The 26764-nt window shown below is 38.6% G+C and overlaps 1 protein-coding gene across 3 annotated transcripts in view; it reads left to right on the forward strand.

Moving 5' to 3' along the window:
- Positions 1-26764, forward strand: part of LPIN2 (lipin 2) — an 82441-nt gene that overhangs the window by 14361 nt on the left and 41316 nt on the right. Inside the window, exon 1 of one of the 3 annotated variants that reach the window (XM_059409292.1) lies at positions 9932-10128. The exons of the other annotated variants lie outside the window; for them this stretch is intronic. Coding sequence (XP_059265275.1) covers positions 10015-10128 — 114 coding nt within the window. The 5' untranslated portion in view covers positions 9932-10014. Of the gene's footprint in view, positions 1-9931; positions 10129-26764 lie in introns of those variants that run through there. 3 annotated transcript variants of the gene reach the window in all.

Consider the following 26764-nt stretch of genomic DNA (forward strand, 5'->3'; position numbering starts at 1 on the left):
AATAAAGAAACTGTTGATGCTTCTGTTAAAAAACGTAACTGTGGAGGAATATGACTAAAAATTTATCCAATCAAATAAATGTACATTGCCCACTTTAGTGCGATGTGTGCATTTCTATGATCATGTCATTCTTAAAACATTTTTAAGTTGCTTTCAGTCTTGAAATATATCATTTTATGCTCAGTAGTGGAAGGTCTTTACCCCTCAAGGTAGGTAAGGCTTTGCAAAATTGCCAGAAGTCATTTAGAATAGCATCCGGTGGATCATGCATGTCAGAGAGATGAATAATAATCTTTGCTGTTTAAAGTTGTGACCATATAGTAATGATTTTTATCTTGTGTAGTGCCTAAATTTAAGATCTTTCAGAAAAAAAGAAGAAAGGGGCATATTGATGGGATCAATTTATTATAGCCTTCAGAAGTATTTAATTTAAAAGACAGTCTTCATGTTAAATAGAGTTAGATAGGGTGTTAATGTGACTAAACAGTTTTACACCAGAACTTGGAAGACAGAAATACATTGAGGAAGTTGCTTTAGGGAGGCGGGTCTGATTTGAACCCAATGTAGTGTAGATGTCTGGGGGTATCTTAAGTCCATTCCCTATACCCCTAGGATTCTTCTGACCCACGTTAGTCTTATTTTGGCTATTTGGGGATGGAATGTGAATAATACTATTTGAACAAGGATGCCAAGGGGTGGGCCTTAGGGAATCGGAAGAAGGTATCGAAAGCTAAAACAAAGAGATAAAAAAGAGCTGTTGAATGAAGTAGAAATTAGATCATAAGTCATTTGTTTACATTCTGTGTCCCTCAGTAAATAGCTCCTGGATGGCAGGGATTCAGGTCTACCAGTCATCTGTTAGGCACCTGTGTGGCATAGGTCTTGAAAGTATTCAGTACATTGCATTTTAATGAAAAGAAAGAATTAAGCACTTAATAGTTGACAGGTGGTACCTCATTGAGTCTTAGAAGCAGTCCTGTGTGGTAAGTTTGGTGACTCCAACTCTATGGAGGGGTCATAGGAAGCTCCAGTTGAGCTGAAGCTCAAAGAAAGGGTAAGTACTAGAGATATTTAGTAAGTAGTAGAGATGTAATTTCAAATTCTATTGGTCTAAATTCAAAGCCCAGGCTATGTGCCTGACTGGCTCACTCCTAACATTTGTGAGGGCCCAGCCAGCACAGGCATATAAATATAGGGCCACATACCATCTGTCTAAACCAGTAGTTCTCAACTAGAGGGAATTTTGCCTCCAGAGGCCATTTAGAAATGACTGGAGACATTTTTGGTTGCCACAAATGGGGAGAGTGGTACTGGCATCTAGTGATTGGAGATAAGGGTAGTGTGCTCCTTCACACCTTGGAAGAAAATGATCTGACCAATGTCCCTATGCCAAGGTTGAGACACCTTGGTCTAAATTGTTAAAAGCTATGAATCCAGTCACCCCCGTTGACTGTCCAACATTCCCACCATTGGCTGTTTCTCAGTGTTGTCACACATCCTGTCACAGAGACTGAGCATTAGCACATATGTGCTGGGGAAGCTGGAGGTACAAGTCGAGGGGCCGTTTGGCTTATGCTTCCCCTCTGTTAGGTAAATTGTTTAAACAAACAAACAAACAAAACAGACTTTCAGGGGGCATCTGGGTGGCTCAGTTGGTTAAACATCTGCCTTCAGCTCAGGTCATGATCCCGAGGTCCTGGGAGCAAGTCCTGAATTGGGCTCCCTGCTCGGCGAGGAGCCTCCTTCTCCCTCTGCCTCTGCCTGCCATTCCCCCTGCTTTTGGCACGTGTGCTCTCACTTGCTCTCTTTCTGTCAAATAAATAAAAGCTTAAAAAAAAAAAAACTTTTCTAGAGATCTGGAAAGAAAAAGAACAAATGCAGTCTTTTTATTTGGGGTTTGTGGTGTGTGGGGCCTGGGGCAGGGACTTCTTTTGACCAGGGATAAAGGCAGTACTGGTGCCTGGCATTATGTATAGTAGACACTGGAAAAATGTTTGTTAGATGAATATTTCCATAGCACCATCCCTCCTGAATGAATGAACGGCATGCATTTACATATACTCTATACTTTTCATTTCAAGGGCTGTTACTATGTGATATAAGCCTTTAGATTACAAAGATTGAGCATATTTTATCTAATTCAGCTGGAAAGTAATTTTTCAGTACCTTAATGTTCTCATCTTTCAAACAGCAGCTTGGGTTAAAATCAGGAATTCTGGGGGTGCCTGGGTGGCTCAGTGGGTTGAGCCTCTGTCTTCGGCTCAGGTCATAATGTCAGGGTCCTGGGATGGAGCCCTGCATCGGGCTCTCTGCTCAGCTGGGAGCCTGCTTTCCCGCTTTCTCTCTGCCTGCCTCTCTGCCTACTTGTGATCTCTCTGTCAAATAAGTAAATAAATAACTTTAAAAAAATAAATAAAATCAGGGATTTTTTACTTAGATTCTACATACCAGCCATAAGAGGGGTTCTAGCAGATCTTCAAACCTCAAAATTAGATTCATGATTGTGTGGATATACACATACATTGATGATGTGCACATTTGCTCTAAAGAAAGTTATACTTTGGGTTCCACCTTAGAGCTATTATGAGTAATGCTGCCGTGAATATTGATTTACAGTCTTTGAGTCCTTGTTTTCAGTTATTTGGGGTATATATCTAGTGGAGTTGCTGGAGTAATTCTAGGTTTAGCTTTTTGAGGACTGCCAGGTTACTTTCCACAAAGAGACCACCATTGCATATTTCCATCAGGTTTCAGTTGCACAGAGATTTCAATTTTTCTACATCTTTAACAACACTTTTTTTCTCATTTTGTTTTTATAGCCATCCTAGTGGATATGAAATGATCACTGTGGTTTTGATTTGCATTTCTGTAATGATTAATGATGTTGAGCATCTTTTCATGTACTTACTGACCATCTCCATTGGAGAGCTACTTATTTAGGTCTTTTGCTCATATTTTAATTGGGTTGTCTTTTTGTTTTTGATAGTAGAAGTTCTTAATATATCCTGGATATTAAACCCTTATTTGGATACATGATTTGCAGATATTTTCGCCCATGATGTAGTTTGTCTTTTCACTTTCTTGATAATGTCCTTTGATACAAAAAAAGCTTTAAATTCTGGTGGAATCCGTTTTATCTCCTTTTTCTGTTGTTACTCATGCTTTTGGTGTCATGTCTTAAGAATCAGTCATTTGCCATATCAAAAGTCATGAAGATTTACTCCATGTTTCCTTATAAACATTGTGTACTTTTAGGTCTTTGGTCCATATTGAGTTAATTTTTCCATGCAGTGTGAGGTAGGGGTCCAACTTCATTCTTTTGTATGTGGAAATCCCATTCTTGGTACCATACATTGAAGAGACTTCTTCCCCCATTGAATGGACTTGGCACCCTTATCAAAAATCATTGGCCATCAGGGTACCTGGGTGGCTCACTCAGCTGAGCATCTGACTCTTTGATTTCAGCTCAGGTCATGATCTCAGGGTGGTGAGATCAAGCCTTGCATTGGGCTCTGTGCTCAGCGTGGAGTTTGCTTGGGATTCTCTCTCTTTCTCTGCCTCTGCCCCTTCCCCTGCACACATGCTTGCTCTCTCTCAAAATAAATCTTTAAAAAACATCATTGACCATTGAGTTTGGGTTTATTTGTGTACTCCGTTCTACTCCATTGGTCTGTAGGTCTGTCTTTATGCCAGTACCAGACTGTTTTGATTAATGTGACTGTAGTTACATTAGTAGTAAGTGTTGAAATCAGGAACTTTGTTCTTCCTTTTCAAGATCTTTTTGGACCCTTGTAATTCGATAATCAGTTTGAGGATTGACTTTATATTTCTGCAAAAAAAAAAAAAAAAGTCTTTTGAAATTTTGGTAGGGATTGTGTTCAGTTTGTAGATTGCTTTGGGTGGTATTGACATTTTAACAATATTAAGTCTGTGTCCATGAACATGAGATGTCTTTTTTTACTTAGGTCATTTTAAATTTCTTTCAGCAATGTTTTGTAATTTTAAATATACAGGTTTTCACCTCCTTGATGAAATTTATTTCTAAAGATATTTTATTCTTCTTCTAGATTCCTTTTTTTTTTTTTTTTTTTTGAGATTTTAAAAACACCTAGCACATTAAATCTGCATTCCAACCTAGGTATTAAGTCCTAGAAGGTACTATAGAAGACATCTTAAAGCTTGGAAATAAGTAAATAAATAAGTAAACAAAGATAATATATAAATAAAAAATATTAAATAATATAAAAAAACATAAAAATAAGTAAATAAACTAGTTGGTAACCTTGAATATATCACATAATCTCTGAGTCTCTTCATCTGCAAATATAGGGATAAAGCAAATCTTTCACAGAAGTTGTAAAGATCAGAAATAATAATATAACAAGGGACTAGCTCTAGAGTATGACTCAGTTAAATACTAGATAACTAATGCTAGGCTGCTAGTATTGTGTTTTCTTGTATGGTTTCAGTATAAATACTAGTTTGCCATATGATTTCTTGTGAACATTTGGCTTTGATTACCTTTGTTTGCTTTATTTCTTTTCATATCCGGAAGCTTTGTGATTAAATAGTATACATTAAAAGCTTGAGCAGAATTAATTTGTAGCAAAGGCTAGTGATTTTTACACAAACTAAATATCCTTTTCCTCAGAGAGCCTTATAAAGTATGTTGCAATGGGGGGGGAGTTGTAAAATATCATAAACTGTGTTTCAGTGGTGCTGTGTCCTTAAAAGAGGGGAGCCTTTCTTCTAATGTTCCTCTTTGCTTTCCTGGATAATCTCCTGTCCTGGCATTGCAAGGTTAAATTTTAGACATTAACCAGCATTTAACCTCTTAGAATAGCCAAGCTGACTTAAGGCTTTACCCTCAATGGAAAATGCAACTAATCCTGCCATTTTAGCATTGCATTTGTTTGTATGTGTGAAATATAACTATTGTCATGTATAAATCTGGGTACCAATGTTGCATTTTCTTCTTATGCATTTTAGGGGTACTTTAGATTGAAGTAGTTAGATTCAATTTCTGAAAGACAGTCTAAGAGTTCCGTTTTCATTTTAGCTTAAATATAGACAGTTGAATAAAATCTGGAGGAAAATTAGATGTTTCTTAATATCTTAAAAGTAAATTCCTTATCATTGTCATAGCAATGTAATTTAGCCATTTTGCTATTCATTTCCTGAAGAACATAAATTAATCTGCATACAAGAATATGAACTTGTGCATATTCTTATAGGGAGGGAAGGGTGAAGTGGATGCAGTCAAGTTGAGAAACATGTGGGTTTGAAAAAGAAACAGAAATTGGGAGAGCAAGCCTATCATGGGATTGCCAGATTCTGTTAGGGGCCCATTTAAGGCTACAGATGATAATTTATACTTTCACCCATCTGTCCTACCAGGATGACTCTTCTCAGCAGTGCTCAATATGATTCTTTATTAAAATGATAATCGCAGTTGCTTGGGTGGTATTTTCTTTAAGCCTGGTAATAGGATAGCAAGCAAATTATAAACTAAACATTAACGATATGGTTAAAAGCAAAGGCTCTGGAGTCAGGCCTTGGTTTATTATCTTCTGGCTTCTCCATCTAGCAGCTATAAAACTTGAGCAGGTTCTCACTGTGGTAGTTGCAGTTATAGGATGGCAATTGGTTATGTCCTTTTGCACACTTATCTCTTGATGGTCTATCATATTCATTTATATAGATGGAGGAAGAGAGCAGGAAGACAAGTACCAGCTAATACCTGTATTTTTTTTTAAGATTTTATTTATTTATTTGACAGAGAGAGACACAGCAATAAAGGGAACACAAGAAGGGAGAGTGGGGGAGGGACAGGCTTCCCAGCAAGCAGGGAGCCCGATGTGGGGCTTGATCCCAGGACCCTGGGCTCATCACCTGAGCCAAAGGCAGCTGCTTAACCAACTGAGGCTCCCAGGCACCCCTCATCTTTTTTTATACTAAAAAAATGTATGTATCAGAGTAGAATGCAAAGTATGTTGAATTTTAATGGTTAAAAATAAACGTTTCAAGATTATCTTTGAAAAAATACTTCAAGGTGGGCCTCAGGAGACCCTTCCTATTTTTTCTTCCTCTGTTCCTGAAAAGACCTATATGCATTTGATTTTTCATTAATTCACAACTCAAATGAACAGTCACTGGCTACCCTTGTTAAGAGTTTTGGGGATTGGGACGCCTGGGTGGCTGAGTTGGTTAAGCAGCTGCCTTTGGCTCAGGTCATGATCCCAGCGTCCTGGGTTCAAGTCCCACATCGGGCTCCTTGCTTGGCAGGGAGCCCTCTGCCTCTGCCTGTGCTCGCTCGCACTCCCTCTCTCTCTCTGATAAATAAATAAAATCTTAAAAAAAAAAAAAAAAGAGTTTTGGGGATTGTGTGAGGATATAATGACACACTGGAACCTGAGTAAACTAGATAGCCATTATCCAATAAGCAGTTAACCTACAAATGTTTGAAAAACCTCAGTGTTATCAAGAGGAATTTTGCTCTTGGTTTTGAAGAAAACACATTAGTTCCTTTTGTTTTCATAAGTTAACAGTGAATTTTAAGTAATTCCAGATACAGGAAGAAAAACTTCATTGGTGTAGATAAGAGAGCCATCTGGCTCAAGAACTCTGTTCCAGGTGGGCTCTTGTCCTTTGTGTGTGGGTCTCTTTGTCATGTATAGAGATGTACTTGAGTTAATTCCTTTACTGTAGAACAGTCATGATAGATTCTGAATTCATTGTACTGAGGCTTTAAAAAATATTTTCATGATGATTTTATACTAATTGAAACTTTTTAGTGTTCTTACCTCTTCACTGGTAATTCAGTAGAAATAAGTGGCTATTCTACAGTCCGACCACTGGGGGGTGTAGATTATTTTCATTCTTGTCTTAAAGTCTGAATATAACTTGTGATGTAAGTACTTCTGTTGAATCAGTGTAGCTCAACCTCGGATAAGCAAATCTCAGGTTAGGAAGTTTTAAGTTAATTTTTATGTCGTCTTAAAAAGCCCTTTAATACCTGGTCTCATATACTTACAGGATTACTAGTAAAAAAAAAAATGTATTTTACTAGCATCATTATCAGCTGTAGAGTCCAAACAAGATTCTGACTCTTCTAATTAGCATTTTAGCTTTGTTTGTTTCCTTAAGCTAGACTTTTTTCTGGAAAGGTTTAAGACTAGGAAAAAAGACTTCCAAATTCTACTTAATGCTTTTTTTTTTTTTTTCTTTAAGTTTATTAAAGAAGCTGTCTAAAAGTAAAAAGTAGTGTTTCTTGATATTTAACCATTTATTATATTTGGTTGTAGACAAAAAGTTTGACAGTATAGAAGCGTTTTTCTTTGAAAAACCATATGGATGATCAAGAATTATTGGTTGTGGTTTTTTAACTATTATTGACTGAGTCCCAAAAAGTGCCATCACTTAAATCGGGCCAGAACCAGAATGTCGGGTACCAGCTGGGAGTCAAGTGATCCACAGATCACAACAGGGGGAAACTGGAGGTGTGTAGCTCTTACAAAATCAGTGTTTGGAAGACGAGCTCACCATATCCGGGTCCATGGTACATGCTCACTTGCAGTCAGAACATTCTGTGAGTCATCAGTCCAAACAGTGAAACAGTCAGTACCAAGACTAGCAGGAAATTGAAGTGACTGGCCTAGAGCCTGGTTGTTTTGTAAGAGGCATTTGAGGTGAAGTTTGCCTGAAGAGAGTTCATACCCATCAACCTTTGGCTCTTGCCTCTCTTCTCTTGTTAGCTCTTTATCTTTTCTTCTGGTTGACCTTCGTTCTCCTTTCCCTAGCACTTTGTCTTCTGGTCTTAACCTGGCATCATGCGAAAAAGCATTGAACCAGAAATTGGGTCTAAGTGGGTGACCTTAGACTAAATTCCTGATGTCTTGCTGGGCCTCAGTTTACTCACCTTTTTAAAAAGATTTGTTTGAGAGAGAGCACAGGGGTGGGAGCTTGGGGAAGGGGAGAAGGAAAGGGGAAAGAATCTCAGACACTGCTAAACACAGTGCCTGAGGCAGTTCAATCTCACTACCCTGAGATCACAACCTGAGCCAAAACCAAAAGTAGGGCGCTCAACCAACTGAGCCACCCAGGCACCCCTCAGCTGACTCACTTTTAAAATGGATAAAGTTTTTTTCCCTCTTTTCCTTGTATCTTTATCCCTCCAATTGCCCTTCTCCTTAACAGTTTTCCTTTTCTCCAGGCATTTCTCATTTCTTTCCAGTTTTATTTCCTCTGCTCTTCCTTTTTCCCCCTCTCATCTTCTTATGTAGTTTCTCCTTAATCTTCTTTCTCATTCTCTTTTAGTTCCCCTTGTACCTGACGTCTTATTTCTCCTTTTATTATTTTCCCATTGGTAACCCCCCAGTATCAGTTTTTTTTCTTACTACCGTCTAATGCTGGGGGATCCAGAACTGCAATAGTACATGGAGGGAAAGGTTTAAATTGTTACAAATTGTGTAATAATCAGACAAAAAAAAATCACTTTTAAAAGGAAGAATTTGTGTTACCTGATGTATACTGAGTTAGATCACAAGCACCCATGGGCACTTTCATGATGTACTGCAGGCTCACATTAATGTCCAGTAGGCTGGGCAGCAAGCAGTATAACATACTAAAGGCAAGATAAATTTTTTGTCATTTCTCATATTGGTGAAATTTGTTCTTATTTCTGCCATTTAGTATTTTTATTACATGTTTCTTTGTAGTATATTGCTCTAGTAAACATTACCAGCCTCTCTTTACTTGATCAGACACTTGTAAATACTGGCTTTTTGTGATGTATAGAAGTAGAGGAAAAAGTTTAGTAATTTGAACATCATTAAATTTGTGAGGATCAGCTAGTATATTGTTGATGAATTAACTCAGTACTTTTATGGGATGATGAAAAATCCTGTCATCTTCATTTCTTCATTAGTAGAACTTTGGCTGAATGTCCTTTTTCCCTCCTCCTTGTTCTCAAGGTTGTCTCAGGGCCTTTAGGTGGTGCTTTGTCCAAAAGAAATATAATGGGAGTCCTATGTGTAACTTTAAATTGCATAAAGTAAAAAGAAAAAAACATTTAATTTTAAGAATATATCTTCTTTAACTCAGTACCTCCGAAATATTGTCATTTTAACGTGTACCTATATAAAAAATTAGGTTATTTCACACACATTTTGTGTGTTTTATGTTTACAGCTCATCTCAGTTGGTCATGTTTTGTCCATGTGTGTTAAGTATGTTTTTGAGTTTTAGAAAATTTCACCTGAAGTTACTAGATGTTGACTTATGGAAAGACAGAAATACCAGGAATGTTTGAATTTTACAATGCTGCACTGTCATATTCTTAAAATTAAATTGTTTAGTATTATATGTTAATATTTTATAATGCCATAATTAATATTAACATATAATTTATTATAACTTTTTCATTATTTACAGGCTGAACAGGCTGTCTTCCATCCAGAATTGTGAAAATATATTGAGTCATGCCGATAAGACAAAAAATTGTTTTTGAATTCTATAAAGCATCTATAATGTGCTGTCTTAGAGAAGCTTATTGATACTTAGAAAATATATGTAAACTGTTTTCCCTCAAATGATTACTTCTCTATATGTATAGTTTTTATTTCTAAAAACGAGGTTGTGATTGATTTGGAGAATCATTAACTCAATCCCTGTCCTGTGTGATGGAAGCTGCAGTGACCGTCATGTGATTGGGCAGGACTTGGTACCTATCAGTGTAAACACATGGCACAGCCTGTCCCATGCCCCTCCTTATCTCCTTCAGAGAGAAGGGGTTGAGGCGTTTTGAGCAAATCTTATTGGTAAAGTCGTGTATGTATTGCCTTTTTTTTTTTTTTTTTTTAAAGAACCATTTCCTTTCAGTTTTTAACCATATTACTGTGTCGGCAAACAGTTCACACTCAGTTTGTCAGCAGAGTGGCTTTCTGTTTTGATAATTTAGGACTGTAACTTTGTTTCTGAAAAAAAGACATGCTTGATAAGCTAGTTCAGTTTTAAGATGTTTTACTTAGAAGATGATAATAAATATGAGGAGGAAGAGGAGGAGGTTCATGAAGACTCATTAAGTAAAACTGAAGGTGTTTACCATGGGAAGGCCCCTGCTGGTATCCTGGTGAGTTACATGCCCCAATGTCCTGTTGCCTTTGCTTGCTTGCTCAGTCTGGGTAGTACTGAGAGAAGAGGGCTAATACCTTTTCTTTGGAAAATGTAGCACTGGTAATGGATTTTATTAACTTTTAATGTTATATTCAGCAGAAATATTTGGTACCTGGTCTCCCTCATTCATGCTACACCATCTTTTTACTTTTTTCTATTTTTTATTTGAAAAATAACTTTCTGCCTAGAAAAATGTGAGGTTGCTGCTTTAAACAGAATTCTTTTAAAACTAGGTATCAAACTAAGCGTGTCTGGTTTTACATTTTTGCTTCTAAGTGCAGTAGTTGAAGAATAAAAAACATTAAAAAGTTTCATAGTTTTTACTATCCTAGCCAAAATTGTTTGAAAACTGAACTAATATTTTGAAACTAGCATTTTATTCTGATATATGATACAAAAGAGTGACTGCAGTTTTTCTTTCTCCTATAATTGTAGACAAAAATATAAGCTTGACATGCAGGGAAAATGCAAATTGAGGTTGTTGTTTTTTTTTTTAATCTGGACAAAATACAAAATCATATAAAAGTGTAAATTCTAGAAGTCAGCGTTAAGGAAATAAAATCAGGTAAATTAATGACAGTATAATTTAACTCTACCTGTGGAACCTTTTTCTTCAAAAATAATCTGAAATAAACACCATGAGGTAAAGGTATTTTTTAGGAAATAATAAGGATATATGTTTTTATGAAAACAAGTGTAAAAAACAGATAATTTCTAAAATTTGTGGCTCATAATCAGGTTGATTTTAAAGTTATATAAATTTTTGTCACCTTTTATCACATTTGTGTGCTTTTTGCTTTTTGTACTTGTTGATGAAAGTACTTTTTCGGAGTTCTCAGGAACTGATGGAACTGAACATTGTTTGAATATGAATGCAAGTCAGATATACAGAGAGAAGCAATTTACTTTTGAAATTTCCTTTTTAATAGTGTAGAGTGCATGTATATATGGATTCATCCATATTTCTTGTGAATTTCAGAAGGGAGAATAGTGGATATAGCTGAATCTTTATGAAACATATAAAAATTCTTTTATTGAGTAACACACACACAAACCACCTATCTCAGGAAGAAGTTCTTATGCTTCCTGATTTTGGTGTTTTCTAGAGAGAGGTTAACAAGTATTCAATTAGACTGCCTTTTATTAACAGTTCCCTTTTATGTTAATGTCAGAACATCGAAGTCCCATGAGTCATCTCCTTGCTCCAAGAGAAACTTTGATTTTCTGAATGGCTAGTGTTGGGGATGCTAGATTTGATATCTGCTTAATAAGCTGAACTGATGATGTTGAGAGTTAGACTTTATAACTTGGGTGTGTCTGTGTACGTGTGTCGGGGTGGGGGGGCACGAGGGAGAGGGAAAAACCTAGTTTTCAGAGTCCAAGCCCTCAGTGACCCTGACATTCCTTACTATTCATATACTGCCTGGGTGAATGTCTCCATCTTAAAGGAGAGGATTTTATGTGTTTGGAACATAAATGTATAAATCTCATAGTTTAAAAAACATGAGACGACTTTTGTGCTTTGTTAGAAATTAGGAATTGAAAAAGTTTTCATAATTTTTTTTAAAGATTTTATTTATTTATTTGACAGAGATATCACAAGCAGATGGAGAGGCAGGCAGAGAGAGAGAGAGGGAAGCAGGCTCCCTGCTGAGCAGAGAGCCTGATGCGGGACTCGATCCCAGGACCCTGAGATCATGACCTGAGCCGAAGGCAGCGGCTTAACCCACTGAGCCACCCAGGCGCCCCAAGTTTTCATAATTTTTAAACAAGCGTAGATAATTCCTTTTGTTTGTTGAGGAAAAGGCCACATTATTTCATATTTTAATATCCTGAAGTTCCAGAATAATCGGCTGGCCTTATTTTCCACCACTTACTTTAAACTACCTTGGTTGCATTTTTAAATTAGGGCGGCATGTACTACAGGAGTGCTTAGCCAAACTTGGAATCCTAGGAAGTGCTTCTAGAATCAAGTGTGTGTCTGTGGAGACTCCAGGTGGCATGTGTGTATTCTTTTTTTTTTTTTTTTAAAGATTTTTATTTATTTGACAGATCACAAGTAGGCAGAGAGGGAGGAGGAGGGCTCCCTGCTGAGCAGAGAGCCAGATGTGAGGCTTGATCCCAGGACCCTGGGATCATGACCTGAACCAAAGGCAGAGGCTTTTAACCACTGAGCCACCCAGGCACCCTGCATGTTGGTATTCTTATTAGAGACGAGAACCCCATGCACAGAGGCTATGAGACCTGCTAATGGGGCAGAAGTGATAACCTGACCTTGTGTCTGCATGTCCTCACCAGCTGCAGGGAACTCCAGGAAGCAAGAGGATAGTGCTTCTCCATCCTTGTCCCTCTGCTGTATCAGAGGACCTGGGTGTTAGTGTGGTCAAGTAAAAAAGCGTTTTTTGGTTTGTTTGTTTTTAAGAGAGTATTTTATATGTTTGTATTATTTATAGCAAGATTTACTAATAAATACGGTGGTAGAAGATAGCAAGTCACCCAGTAGGCGGGGCGTGTGGCTTGGGGCAGTTAGGAGTTAGGAAATCTTCAGTGGGGGATGAAGAAGCCTCCCCTCATCCCCCCACACTTAGCACATTTTGTCATTACTTCCTGCTGCCCAAAGTTCTAGAATAGCACTAGGTGAATGGGTCCAAAACCAAACACTTTTCCTCCAATCCAGTATCAGGAGTGTTAACAAAACTAAGTATTTAGTTGCATAGAATTTTATTTCTTCTTAGAAATGTGGTGGTATTACTAGGTAGGGAGTTTGGGGAGAGTAAATTCTCCTAGAATCTGTTTTCACAGTTCATTTGCCTCTTTAATCCGGATGCCACAGATGAGCTCAGGAATTTTGTGGAGAGTAGCATAGAGGCTGTGGCCAGAAATGTGTCTAGGATTTTTGAAAATAATTTATTACCCATTTTTATATTTATGCCCCTGTCTGTTGTCAGAAATGACTTAGAGACATGCATACACACTACTACTACATAATACTGTAGAGTGCATGACTGAACGTTAATTTAAAGAAAACAGTTCTTTTCATTCAAATATAGATTATACCACTCTGGTTCTGATCAATATGGACAATTTAGTTTTTCACTTACTAATATGTCTGAGGTATTTGCTGCTCTGAGTTTGGGAGTAGCACAACTGGACAGATTTCAGCAGATGTCTATATAAATGCTGCCTCTTTTAGTTTGCCCACATACTTTGTTCTGATTACATACTCCCAGTTAGCTGAACTGTTTCACACGGTTGATGGGGATGATCCCAGTATTGCAGATGTGATCCAGATGCTGGTCAGGCAGTTTTGTGCATAGGAAAGACAAGATGGAATCCCATCACGGTCTTTAAATGTCACATGAATCCGATGTTGGTCCAGTCTACAGGATTTGGACACAACTGTCTGAAAGGATCCAAATAAAAATCTTACCTCTTGGGAAAAATGCTTATCTTATTACATAATATTTTACATTTACATCTTAGGTATTAAATATTCAAAATCAACCCATTTGTCCTGAAGAAAAAGTTTTAGATGCCAATTCTAGAGTAGATAATTTTTGTGTTTGTTATACATTCTTATCTAATTGAAAGGGAAAATAGTTTTTATTGGTTATTTTTCACTCTTGTTGCTTGTTCTAGAAAAACCTGTTGCATAATCTAGAATCATTGAGCTCTTTTACTTTGCTTAACCCAGGATACTTAGGGAAGATATTTTTCAAAAGATGGAAATAGTAGTATACTGATCTGATTTTATTAGAGTACCATTTTAACTCTGTGATAAATTCCTGTTTTTAGAACTTGGTATACTTTTTTTTAAAAAATTCCTTGGGAAATCATCCCCCCCCCCTTTTTAAGATTTTATTTATTATTTGACAAAGAGAGGCACAGTGAGAGAGGGAACACAAGCAGGGGGAGTGGGAGAGGGAGAAGCAGGCTTCCCGTTGAGCAGGGAGACCATGCGGGGCTTGATTCCAGGCTCTGGGATCATGATGTGAGCCAAAGGCAGCCGCTTAAGGACTGAGCCACCCAGGCATCCCCTTGGTATACTATCTTAATGCTGGCTGTATCTATGTAGAAAAGACCTTTATAAGACATTTGCTAAAGTGAATCCCAGGAAAACCTGAAGGGAGAGCTGTGTAATCTCTAGAATGTTACTGCATTCTCTGAGACTTATTTGAACTCCACTTGAACTACACATAGGCCATAAGTTAGAGGTCAAGGGATAGTACTTAAGAGTATAAAAAGTCATTTGTCATCTTTTGTATTCTAACAAAGCATGAAGTAATGACCTTTATAGACTGATAATTCAGAACTTATTGGAAAAGTAATTCCTTTAGGGGAAGTGAGGCAAGAGAGGAATAGGAAGGACACCCTTCAATTCTGTTTACTCCGCATGCAGTGAGGTTTTTAAGAGGGGACTGTGCATTGATTCCCTTGCCTGTAGTCCACAGACACAGCTTGATAAGGTGCCATTTGGGGGTCTATTGGGGCTTTAAAAAGTACTTGTACTTATAGTCTAGGGGCAGGGACTTGGTCATAGGGATTCCTCAAAGCTCCTCAATGATTCAAGTGACAGCCAGGGATAGGGATTTCCAAGTCAGACCAACCCCTGGAACCCTTACTGAACTCCAAATACACACCAACCAACCCCTCCCCCAAAAAACAAAACAAATTTTCCAGACAATTAAAGGGGGTATTAGAGCCTAGGAATTGTTTTGCTTTTAAAACTAATCTACAGAGCGCCCGGGTCAAGCATTCGACTCTTAATTTCAGCTCAGGCTATGATCTCAGGGTCCTGGGATTGAGCCCGCATCAGACTTAGTGGGGAGTCGGCTTGGGGATTTCTGTCTCCCTCTTCCCCTCATGTCCACTGCTTGCACTCGCTCACACGTGCTCTCTGTCAAATAAATAAGTAAATCTTTAAAAAAAAAAAAAAAACCAAAAACTAAACTACAGACTTTATTCATATTTTCCACTAAAGTCCTTTTACTGTTTTCGGGATCAAATCCAAAACCCCAACTTACATTTGGTAATGCCACTGTAGTGTGCCATTGACTGTTCCTCAGTCTTTCCTTGTGTTTTATGACCTTAACTCTTTCATTGAGTACTGGTCAGCTATTTTGTAGAATTTCCCTCAGTTTGAGTTTGTCTGATACTGTCTCCTAATTAGATGGAGGTCATATATTTTTGGGAAGAATACCACAGAGATGATGTCATATCAGGAGTTCCGTGATGGTGATCTTTTATTATTACTGGTAAAGTTTCCCTGATTCACTTGATTAAGGTGGTATCTGGCAGGTTTCTCTACTATAAAGTTAATGTTTTTCCTTTTGTAGTAAATATGTGTCTTGGGGGAAGACTTTGAGAATATACAAACGTCCTGTTTCTCCTCAAACTTCTGTCCTCTATTTTTAACATCCATTGCATGCCACAGTTACTACTGTGGTCTAATAGCGGTTCTCTTTTTCTTTTCTTTTCTTTTTTTTTTTTTTTTAAAGGTTTCATTTATTTATTTGACAGAGAGAGAGACAGCAAAAGAGGGAACAGAAGCAAGGGGAGTGTGAGAGGGAGAAGCAGGCTTCCTGCTGAGCCAGGAGCCGGACACAGGACCCTGGGATCAGAGCCCGAGCTGAAGGCAGACACTTAACAACTGAGCCACCTAGGTGCCCCTAATAGTGGCTTTCTCTCTCCTTTATTCTGTATTAATTGGAATTCATCTTTAAGAGAAAACTGCCCCTTCTCCCTGCTTATTTATTAACTCACGTCAGTGTGGACTCATGAGTATTTTATTCTGTAGGTAATAATCCAATACTGTCACTATTTAGTTCCTCAAATTGTGTTAGTTCTAGCCATTGGGAGCTCTTTCACGTTAGCTCCTGTGTTCCTTTAACATATCCCTAATCTCTTGATTTGAACAGTTTCATACTTTCTAGCACTATTAGATAGTCCAGCAGCAACTTGTATTTTCCTGACTCCAGCCCTGGGATTAACTACTTCTCCAAGGAGCCCTGGTCTTTTTTATCCGAGAATGGTATTTAGAAACCAAGATCTGGGCTCTAAGTGTGCTTATTGCACCTACAGAGTCCTTGAGTCTAGTATTCCTCTTAACAGAGAAATCTAAGATGTTAAATGTGCATTCTGGCCCAGGTATAAGCACATCGATATTTGTGCATCTGTCCATGGAGACTTCTGATTCTGGTCTAATACCACAGGGCTTGTTTTTAGCCTTCCCTCTAGGAAATTATATTTTTAGAAGCTTCCCAGTTATTTATGATTAATCAGACTTGGGGAATGATAGCTTTGGGATATGTATCTGTTAGGTACATTGTGGACCCAAAGTTCTTGTGGCTTTGTTAAGTAGTCTTTGTTGATGAATACTCCCTTTGTTGTTGAATCATCATTGTTTTCCATTTCTGGGTTAGTCATCATTTCTTCTTCTTACACCAAAAAGAATTTTTATGTCACTCCTACCCCTTCTAACTAAGGGAACTCAGCCAACTAGGATAGGAAAGAAAGTCCCCAGTTCCTTTGTGGTGGAGTGGAAACCAGTCTAGTCTCATGGTCAGCATTTTTACAAAACTTGTTAGAGAAATTGAGCTCACTTGAGGGAATGCTTAGTGGTTTGATGCTCAGGGAGGCCGTGTGTATGTTAGTATACACACAACCCACTCGAGTGACAAAAAGTTCACAATTTTACTAAAAGCAAACTTATTTTAATCCTTGAATTGTCTTCTTTTTGATAAGGCAGTCTGCATTCTTCTTCTAAAGCACAACATTCTTTTAAAGCAGGTACTTGGTTTATTAGACCAAGTAAACCCTTCAGCCTGGAGTTGTCAAGGGTGTTTAGGCCTGCATATGCTTGTTAAGGTAGTAGCTATAAGGTTGGTTAAAGTAGGTGTAGTGACCTTTACATTCTACTGAAGTAATTCATCTGGCATATTCTTATCTGAACTTAACAGGGTATTATATAAGATGGGGGTTGAAGGGCTTTCAACCCAAGGACTTAAGATAATTGGGACAAGTTTAAAATGTCAACTTAATTCATCTGTGATATTAATTGAGGTTTTTGGGGGGACATGAGAAGAAGATGAGTTTAGTTAACATGTCTTTTTATAAACCTGTAAACTACAGGAACATGTTTATTTGTTCCCAGTATCATGGCTGTTATTTCAACTGTAGAAGAGTCATGATGTCAATGCCTGACATCTAGGTCAGTGAATAAATAGAAAGAACTTCAAATAAAGTAAGTGTTTCAAACAAAATTGTATTCTACCAACATGTGGACTAAAGTGATAGTCATCACTGAAAGTACAACATATGGTTTCCTTAGAAACCTGCTAGGATTATGTGCCTTTCATATGTGAAAGTGAGCCTAACAGTCAGATTTCCTGTTTTATATTAGAGTTGCTTATGGTTATCAGTGATCACCACCAAAATAGGTTAGCACAGTTGTCTTACCTAGAAAGTTTAGGATGAGAATGTGTTCCTTAAAACATATTTATGACCATAATGTAATCATACCTTTAAGGCTACTCATAATAGAAAGCTTACCATTTTTCATGTATGATAGCATAGGGAAGAATCCTGATGGCCTCCTAAAAGCATTTATGAAATTCCTAATACATGGCCCTGAAAATGACTAAACTTAGCATTAATGTTTTTAGGAGTTTATGGTCCCAAGATACAATAAAAAGCCTCGGAGGGCATATCCGAGCTTTTATCTGTGAATCACGGTATAGTTGTTTGACTGTGTGTAAATTGCTTTATCCCCATGTAAGTTGAACCCCAGTTTTCTTGCTAGTACAACACATATGGCATTTATCTCACCTAATTGTAAGGATTAAATGAGATGAGGTACATAAGGTGGCATTTGGAAGGGATAAATGTTATTGCCCTCTTCTCTTTCACCCATCACTTTCCCGTATCTAACACTAGGAGAAATAACTGAATTGCAGGTTAGATTATATGTGGTTTTTTCAAGGATATGCATAGTTTAAAAAGTTTTATAATGTGAGTAATTAAGAGTTTGAATTTTCGCCAGTGTAAGTGAATCTTTAAGTAACTCCCATATATGAAAATCCAAACTAGTAAAACAATTAAATTATTGCTGCTTGTAAAATAAAGAATTTATTTCACTCTATTTATTTATTTATTTAAAAGATTTGTTTATTTATTTATTTATTTGTCAGAGGGAGAGAGAGGAGCGAGAGTGAGCACAGGCAGACAGAGTGGCAGGTAGAGGCAGAGGGAGAAGCAGGCTCCCTGCCAAGCAAGGAGCCTGATGTGGGACTCGATCCCAGGATGCTGGGATTATGACCTGGGCTGAAGGCAGCTGCTTAACCAACTGAGCCACCCAGGCGTCCCTATTTATTTTTTTTTTTTAATATTTTATTTATTCATTGGACAGACAGAGATCACAAGTAGGCAGAGAAGCAGGCAGAGAGAGGAGGAAGCAGGCTCCCTGCTGAGCTCATGACCTGAGCTGAAGGCAGAGGCTTAACCCACTGAGCCACCCAGGTGCCCCTAAAGAATTTATTTTAATAGCAAACTTCTCCCAGTACACCAAAGATACTTTAAAAACAATAGCTGCAAAATCAGCCTTGCGATAGTACATCAAAGCAGTCCCACTCTTATTTACCCAAATGAAATGAAATTTTAATCACGCAAAAGCCTGTACACAAATGTTTTTGGTGGCTTTATTTGTAATCACCAGAATTTGTAATCAAGCCAGATGTCTTTCAGCTGGTAGATGGATAAGCTATGGAACATCCAGGTAGTGGGATACTATGTGCTTAATACTAGGAGACAAAATGCTGATAACCTGCCATAATATTGATTAATCTCAAATGCATTATGCTGTTTGAGAGAAGCCATATTCAAAAGGCTGCATAATATATTGTTTCATTTATGTGACATTCTAGAAAAGGCAAAGATTATAGAGACAGAAAACAGATGTTTGGCCACAGATTGGGGGGAAAGGATTGACTACAAAGGGCCAGAGGGGCATTTTGGGAAGGGATCTAGTTCTATATTTTGATTATGGTGGTTATTATATAATTGCATGGTTAAAACTATACACTAGAAAAGGATTAATTTTAGTCTACGTAAAGTACATCTTCATCTTTAAAAAAAGGAATTGATTTTGAATATAGTTCAAGGTACAGCTATATGAAATTTTAAAATTGCATTTCATAGCCAACTTGACATGAACATTTAGCCAGAAGTTTTTATATGCTGATAGGTACAACCATTAAACTAATGTTGACTAAGTAATAGTTCAATGTCTTTCATTATTAACTATAAATAGAATCTTAAACTCCTTGCATTTCTTAATGATTTCACTTCTGTGTTTCTCTCTAGTCTCCAGTTAGGTTAAATGTTTTGGTAACATAATCTGTCCCCTCATGGATTAGTAGATTAGGCGTATTTTAGGCATGATAGGGAAAAAAACAACAAAATTATCAGAAATTGCCTTCATTTGTCTGTGATTTGAGAAATGGAGGGAGAAGTGACAAGGAGAAATACAAGAACTGTTAAATTTTATAGAGCTGCAATAGTTTGAAATGAGTTTGGTCATAGGAGTGATACGGGGGTTGAGACAAATAGTTAGGGCCCACTTTTCCTAGTGTGCTGCTAGCCACTTTATGATCTACACAAGGAACACATACTTCATTATGCATAGTGAAATAGAAAGATATGTGTAAAATTGAACATTTAGCTCTCCTTGTTCTATACCAGTTCTGTTGCTTTAAAAAGTGAGTATTTTTGTTACATTGCTGAGCCTTAGGAAAATGAAATTGTTGCTGCCAGCTGTTTACCTTGAAGGCTGTGCCTTACAGAATTCTAATGTTGGGCATTTTCATGTAAGTAGACTCACTAATAGGAAATGGTAACCTAAGTTCTGTTTCACACGGTCCTTTCTGTCAGTCTTTGGTCATGGTATGATCATTGTCACCTTCCACCTTACCTCCGCCTCAGCTGACTTCCCCACACTGACTTCCCCTGACAGACCAGCAAGTGGTCTCTTCTCTACGTTGCTCTGGGGCTGCTCCGTGTTCTTCAGAGCGATCTGCACAGATGTTATTTGTTCTCATGGGGATATTGTTAGAATTACCTGTTGGGAGGTGGGTGTCATTTTTAATTGTCACTCCCATACACTAGATTTATGCAAGTTTTTTCTATGAAGTCTTAACCAGCATCTGGAGAAAAGCATTGATTTCAGAATATCTGAGCATTGTTTTTGGAACATTGGATTGGCCCCTCTATTCTTGGCATTTTTCTCAATGTGTCACTATGTGTATATATACACATATATCTTCATTTACTTCTCGAATTTACTTATTTAGGTTACAGTACAAAACGTTGTTTATATTTCTCCCTCTCCTTGTTGATTCTGTTCACCAGATATTGCATTCATTGATTCATAAGTTCATTGATCTGAAAATACTCATTTAGAACCTCTCATTGCTAGTCACTGTGCCAGAGTTTGGGGAGATCATAAAGCATACATCAATTCTTTCTTTGTTGGAACTTAGAGCTTGGAAGTGGGGTAAACAGATGACTGCAGTGTGGTGAGGGCTTTTGTGCTATGGTAGGGATAGGGCAGGGCGAACACCTTGGATGCATAGAGCTGCAGACCCCTTGCCACCTGCCGCTTTCTTAACCCTTGAGCCCATGCCTCCTAGCCCCATTTCCTTTTGATCTTCTTTTGGATTGTGCTCTGTGTGTTTACAATTTTTTATGCACATACTTTATTCCCATGTCTCCATCAAGGGAGACTAAATTCCTTGTTCCTCTTAAAAAATATTAGATTAGCAGCCAACAGTAGTAGTTGGATGGATTGAGAAGAAAACTTCGATTGGATTTTGGAGGATTGTCCAGAAAATTATTTAGGCCAGTAACTCGGGTGGAAAGTAGGGAATTCATGGTTTTTGAAGTTGAAATAGGGGACACAGTCCTTCCTTCGATTGTAAGTGCTGAAAAGCCAAAGCAAATACTCAGTGTAAAACTTGGGGCTACCACTTGGAAAAAAATACATACTGCTTTGGCAGCAAAGTGTGTTTCCTTTTTTCAGCCTTACTCAGACCAAGATAATTGTTCATCCACTTTGTAGATAGTGAGTATGGTGAAATCATAGAGAAGTGAGCCCCGTAAGCAGAAATCTGTGCTTGCAAACTTCCTTGAAGAGACTTATGTCATAACAGATTAGAAATCTGAATTTGTTGACTCACCAGCCAAGCTTAAAGGCCAGCCTCTTGTTTTCTCATTTAAAACAAACAAACAAACAAAAAAACCCAAACTGGGAAAAAAAAAATTGTCAAATCACTACGGTGTATACCTGAAATTAACATTGTGTGTCAACTGTACTTTAAAAAAAAAAAAAAGGTTTTGAGTTCAGGAGAGGAAGGCTTTCACAAGTTTTCTGAGTATTTTTTTGGTGGTGGGTGGAGGGTTATAGAGAGTTCCACATGGCTCTGTCAGGTCAGAATCAGTATCTGCCTATCTGTATTTAAGTCCTTTGTTGCTAAACATCAGAAATGGACACTGAACCAGCCAAGCAAACAAAGAAACTTAGGACCACTCATGAGTCAGAGAAGTGATGAGAGGGCAAGGTATGGGGCTGTGTGGCATCTCAGTGTCTTGAGCTGGTGGACCTCCTGGATTATCGCTCAAATAGCTCAGCCCAGGCTAAGTTATTGTCAATTTGGCTCTCTATACACACTTAAAGAATATCTGCCTGGGTCAGAAGTCTCCCTACCCCATCAGTCAGCTGGTGCCAACACCTAAGTCCAAAAGCACAGATATGGTTACTAGGAATTTACCTCTTTGTTTGAAGGGGTCTCTGAAAGATGAAATCATTGTGATCCAAGGAGCCTTGTTATTACTCTTTGATCTAGCTACTGCATCATGGATCTGTTCAAATTCAAAAACAGGGATATTGGGTCAGAATATATCCTCCTCTCTCCCAACTGTCCTGAAGGTGGATGTTGAATAGTACTGGTTTATAATTAAGGAAGAACTGCAGGGAGAGCAGCCTTCCCAGATCAGAAGTTTTATAAATGAGGGGTGCCTGGCTGGCTCAGTTGGTAGAGCATGCGACTCTTGATCTCAGGGTCTGAGTTCAAGCCCCATGTTGGGTGTAGAGATTACTAAAAAAGAAAATCTTAAAAAAAATTTTTTTAAGATTTTATTTCTTTATTTGACAGACAAAGACCACAAGTAGGCAGAGAGGCAGGCAGAGAGAGAGGAGGAAGCAGACTACCTGCCAAGCAGAAAGCCTGATGCAGGACTCGATCCCAGGACCCTGAGATCATGACCTGAGCCACCCAGGCGCCCAAAGTCTTAAAATTTTTGTCGGAACCACTGCCAGTCCTAGAATTCAAGTCTTATAAAATGATCACGTCAGCTATTTATATGAATGTATGAAATTCAAGGTCTATTTAGTTTGACAGTCTTACACGTTAAGGTAATAGATACACCTTAAAGGACAGGATACATACTTTAGCCTATAACAACTCGGTTTTCTCAAGCTGAATCAGGACTGAGAGGACATGCAGTAGAGACTGAGTTAGTTCCCAAACCTGAATACCTATCAGAATCATGGAGAACCGATCCTTAAGACCCTACTTCCAGTTGTTTATGTCTGGATTGGGGTCTGGGAATCTACATTCTTCAGCACCAAAACTTGATTCTGTTACAGGTGCTCAGAGGACTACACTTGGAAATGGTAACCTACAATGTGACCCTCGTCAGTTTTCTTCACTTTGGAGGAAAAATAGTCTGTTAGACCTGAAATGGTCCCTGACTGTGCCTTTAAACAGTGGAGGTGATAGGGTTGTCCTTCTCTAGAAAGACCGTTCATAATCTACAGGGAACTGCCTAGAAACCCAGATCCTCCAAAGAACACCTGATCCTGGCTAAATCTGTGTCTCAGGAAAGAAATTTCTGAGGCTAGACAGCAGCTCTTCTCTCTGAAGAAAGATCCACGACAGCATCCAAGGCTTTAAACCCTCTTACAGTTCTTTTTATAACACATTGTTTTGGAGGTAGCGAAAACAGGCATGGAATTTTATCATGGGATCTCTTGCTCTTATATGGAGCTATGCTTTCTTCATTTGGGTCATCTTCTTAATCAATTGTTAAACTTCAAAAAAAAAAATTCAAGACAACTTGCATTTAAAAAAAAACTTTCATAAACAAATTTTGAACCAATGCAATAAATAAAAATTTTTTAAGTTTAACCTTAGTAGGAAGTTCCCCACCAAGTCTGCCCTTCTTATTTCCATATTTAAGGTGGTTTATTCATTCAGCAGTATTTGCTGAATCCTAACTATGTACCAGATGTGTTTCTAGCTCTGTCTAGAAATTGTGGCATGATCCTAACCAAATGCTTCTTTTCCCGTAGCATCGCCTTGGGTCTGTCACAGTTCCTACTGATTCTCCGTCTCCTCTGCAACTTCTTCTGCCTTTACAGCTGTGCTGTCTCTTTACTTGAATTGTTTGTAGGGCACTCCAGAATTTGGCTGGGAGACACTGGGTTTTAGTTTACAGTTTCTGTACATGGGGATGGAATGCTCCTAGAAATAAAGGAGAGCCCTGTTTCAATAATTGGGGGACAGAAGGGGACCTGCTGTGATCTTGATGAGATTTCAGGGCAGTGCATTTTCGAGGTGCAACTGTCAGCATTTCCTCGTGGACTTTAGTTTCAGGGAAATCAGATGGGCCTTAATGCACCATCTACTTTGGAGCCTTGGGGTAACGCCCTTCCTAGAAGGGCCCTTCCGTGGCGGCTATTTCCTGTTTCTTATTTTAGAAAATAAGAATTAAAGACATATTTATAAAATAAGAAAAATTTTAAAAATTAACATTTTGTTATGATGTGGGATAAAAAGCTGAGTGGTACAAAATAAGACATTTATTTGAATTTAAATGGCCAAGAGTGGCTTCTCCAGGAAAGCTGGGTTCTTTGTCAGGCTTAGTGTCAGTTGTCTGTTCTCATGCAGAGATAGCACTGTTTTGTATAGTTTTCCATTACATATGTCTAGTGAAGTTGTAACCTCCTTTAGTTCTTTGTGATCTCCATAGTGTCTGCTGGCCACAGAGAAAATGTAGAAAATGTCTTGACAGGATGTGGGCAAGTCCTCTGGGGGACTTTTCATCTGCAAACGCCTGACCTCCCAGACCAGGCAGAAGCTTGAGGCAGGTGCTGCTCTGTCTGTTGTTGCTGCCTTTAATCTCCTACTTTCAAAGTTCAGTCCTCCGCTGATGGTGCCCTCAGGTTCATGTTTGGCTAACTTTAAGAGACTCTGGAATTCCTGGAGGACTGTAGGACTTAAGTACAACTTGAGTTCAGCTTTGAGATCTCTTGTCCTCAGGGTTATCAGTTCACCTTGAGAGCCCCCTGATTTAAGCTACCAGTGGGAAGTAGCAAGGAGGTTGAGATCCTGAGTCACAGTACAGCTGGGTTCTAATGAATAATAATGAAAAGTAAATACCTTTTGTTTCAGCCTGAATGTAAAATGAAATGAAAACTATCTGCCTTACATAACCTAAATTCTCTTTTTGAAGATCAAATGAAGTTATGTTTGAGAAAGTTCTTGAAAAATATTAAGTGCTACTCAGAGGTAGAATATAAGCTTGGATGCCTGGAGGAGTTTGGTCTAGGAGCATAGGTGTAAGCTGGAATGTGTACAAGGCAACAGTGTTCTGGTGTTTGTTTCCTGAAGTATCTAGATGTTCCTGTTCCCTCATAGCACACTCTTCACATTTGTGAGCAGAAGGTTAGAATGTTCAGGGCAGGTTCTTGGATAAAAGCTGTTCATCTCTGTCCACAAGCCCTGACCACACGTGATCTCCCAGGAGGTCAGCTTCCTGTGAGGCCAAGAAAAACAAGGCTGTACCCACCCCAAGTCTAGCCTGACATAAGTGCAGCCATCTTGATGTTCCAGATTATCACAAAATATTTCTTGGGTTCTGACCTACTCAGGTTAGCACTTTAAGCAGTCTCTTTCTCCTTTAATGATTGATTTTTAACCTCTGGATTCAGCTGCCTCCATCTTTCGTAACTCCCCTACACATTCCTTAACTGATCAATGTTGACCCAAGTAGGTAGGGACAACTCTACGCCCTTACTCAGCAGGAAGAAGTTACAGAAAATGAGATCTTACACTTTCAACAACCTTAAAGATTTAACGGTCAGAATTGTTCAGGGGGAAATGTGGAGGCCGAGAAAATTAAGGCCATCCCACCTCAAGTTGAGCTGATGTGGGAAACAGAGGGAGAAGAAAATCATTAAAATTCCTCACCTACTGACAAGCCCTTGAAACAGACAGAGTGGCTCTCCCCTGGGGACTTAACTGCCCTCACCTTGAGATTTTGCTAAGGACAATCCTAGCCTGACTGACCCCCTACCCTGACAGGTCCGACCAGAATCCTATAAGTCTACTTCAACAATTCATTTAGGAAACTTTATCTCTAAACCTCCAAGATAGTGTCGAGAATCATTCCCAAGTATATGACCCACTGGTACACATCTAAAGGGTCTCACAAGAAGATTTTTATTATAGGTAATGAATAACCTTTTCCTCAGACAACAGCTAGCCCCTCAAGGTCCTGGAGACCTCGCTTCCAAAATTCCTTAGAGACTTACATCATCCATAACCCCCTTTGTCCTCACTCACCGCTGAATCCACCCGTACTCTGCCTTTAAAAACTGTGACTGTAATCTGGTTGGGGGTCCAAGTCCCTACTCCGCTGTGTTGGGTATACTTGGGCCCAGGCTTAAGCTTGTCAAATAAACCCTCGTGTGATTGCATCAGTGCTTGGCTCCTTGGTGGTCTCTCGGGCATAACACTTCCTAATCTTGAAGTGCAGGCCTAGCAGGAGAGAGTTAGTAGTCAATGCTACCTCTGGTGGTAGTGTGCAAAAGAGACTACGAGGGCCAAGTAGCATTAAGTAAAAATAATACCCCAGTTGCTAAAAGCATCCAACTTGCAACAAGAAATCGGGGGTCGGGGAAGGTCTTATCTGTGCTTAGAGGACTTCTATCATTTAGAGTTGCAGTTAAGGACATAGGTTCTAGAATCAGACTTGAGTTTGAATATTGGCTTTACCACTTAGTGTATGACATTAGACACTGCTGAACCTCAGTTTCCTCATATAAATGGGAATTTTTAAAATTAATTTTTTATTTTTTTATTAACATATATTATTAGCCCCAGGGGTACAGGTCTGTGAATCACCAGGTTTATACACTTCACAGCACTCAACACCATAGCACATACCCTCCCCAGTGTCCATAACCCAACCACCCATTCCCTCCTCTCCCTCCCCACCAGCAACTCTGTTTTATGAGATTAAGAGTCTCTTATGGTTTGTCTCCCTCCCAATCCCGTCTTGTTTCATTGTTTCCTTCCCTACCCCCCCCCCAAACCCACCACACTGCCTCTCAAATTCTTCATATCAGGGAGATCATATGATAATTGTCTTTCTCTGATTGACTTATTTCACTCAGCATAATACCCTCTAGTTCCATCCACATCGTTGCAAATGGCAAGATTTCATTTCTTTTGATGGCTGCATAGTATTCCATA

Source organism: Mustela nigripes, chromosome 8 (genome assembly GCF_022355385.1).
Source record: "Mustela nigripes isolate SB6536 chromosome 8, MUSNIG.SB6536, whole genome shotgun sequence".
Classification (NCBI taxonomy): domain Eukaryota; kingdom Metazoa; phylum Chordata; class Mammalia; order Carnivora; family Mustelidae; genus Mustela; species Mustela nigripes.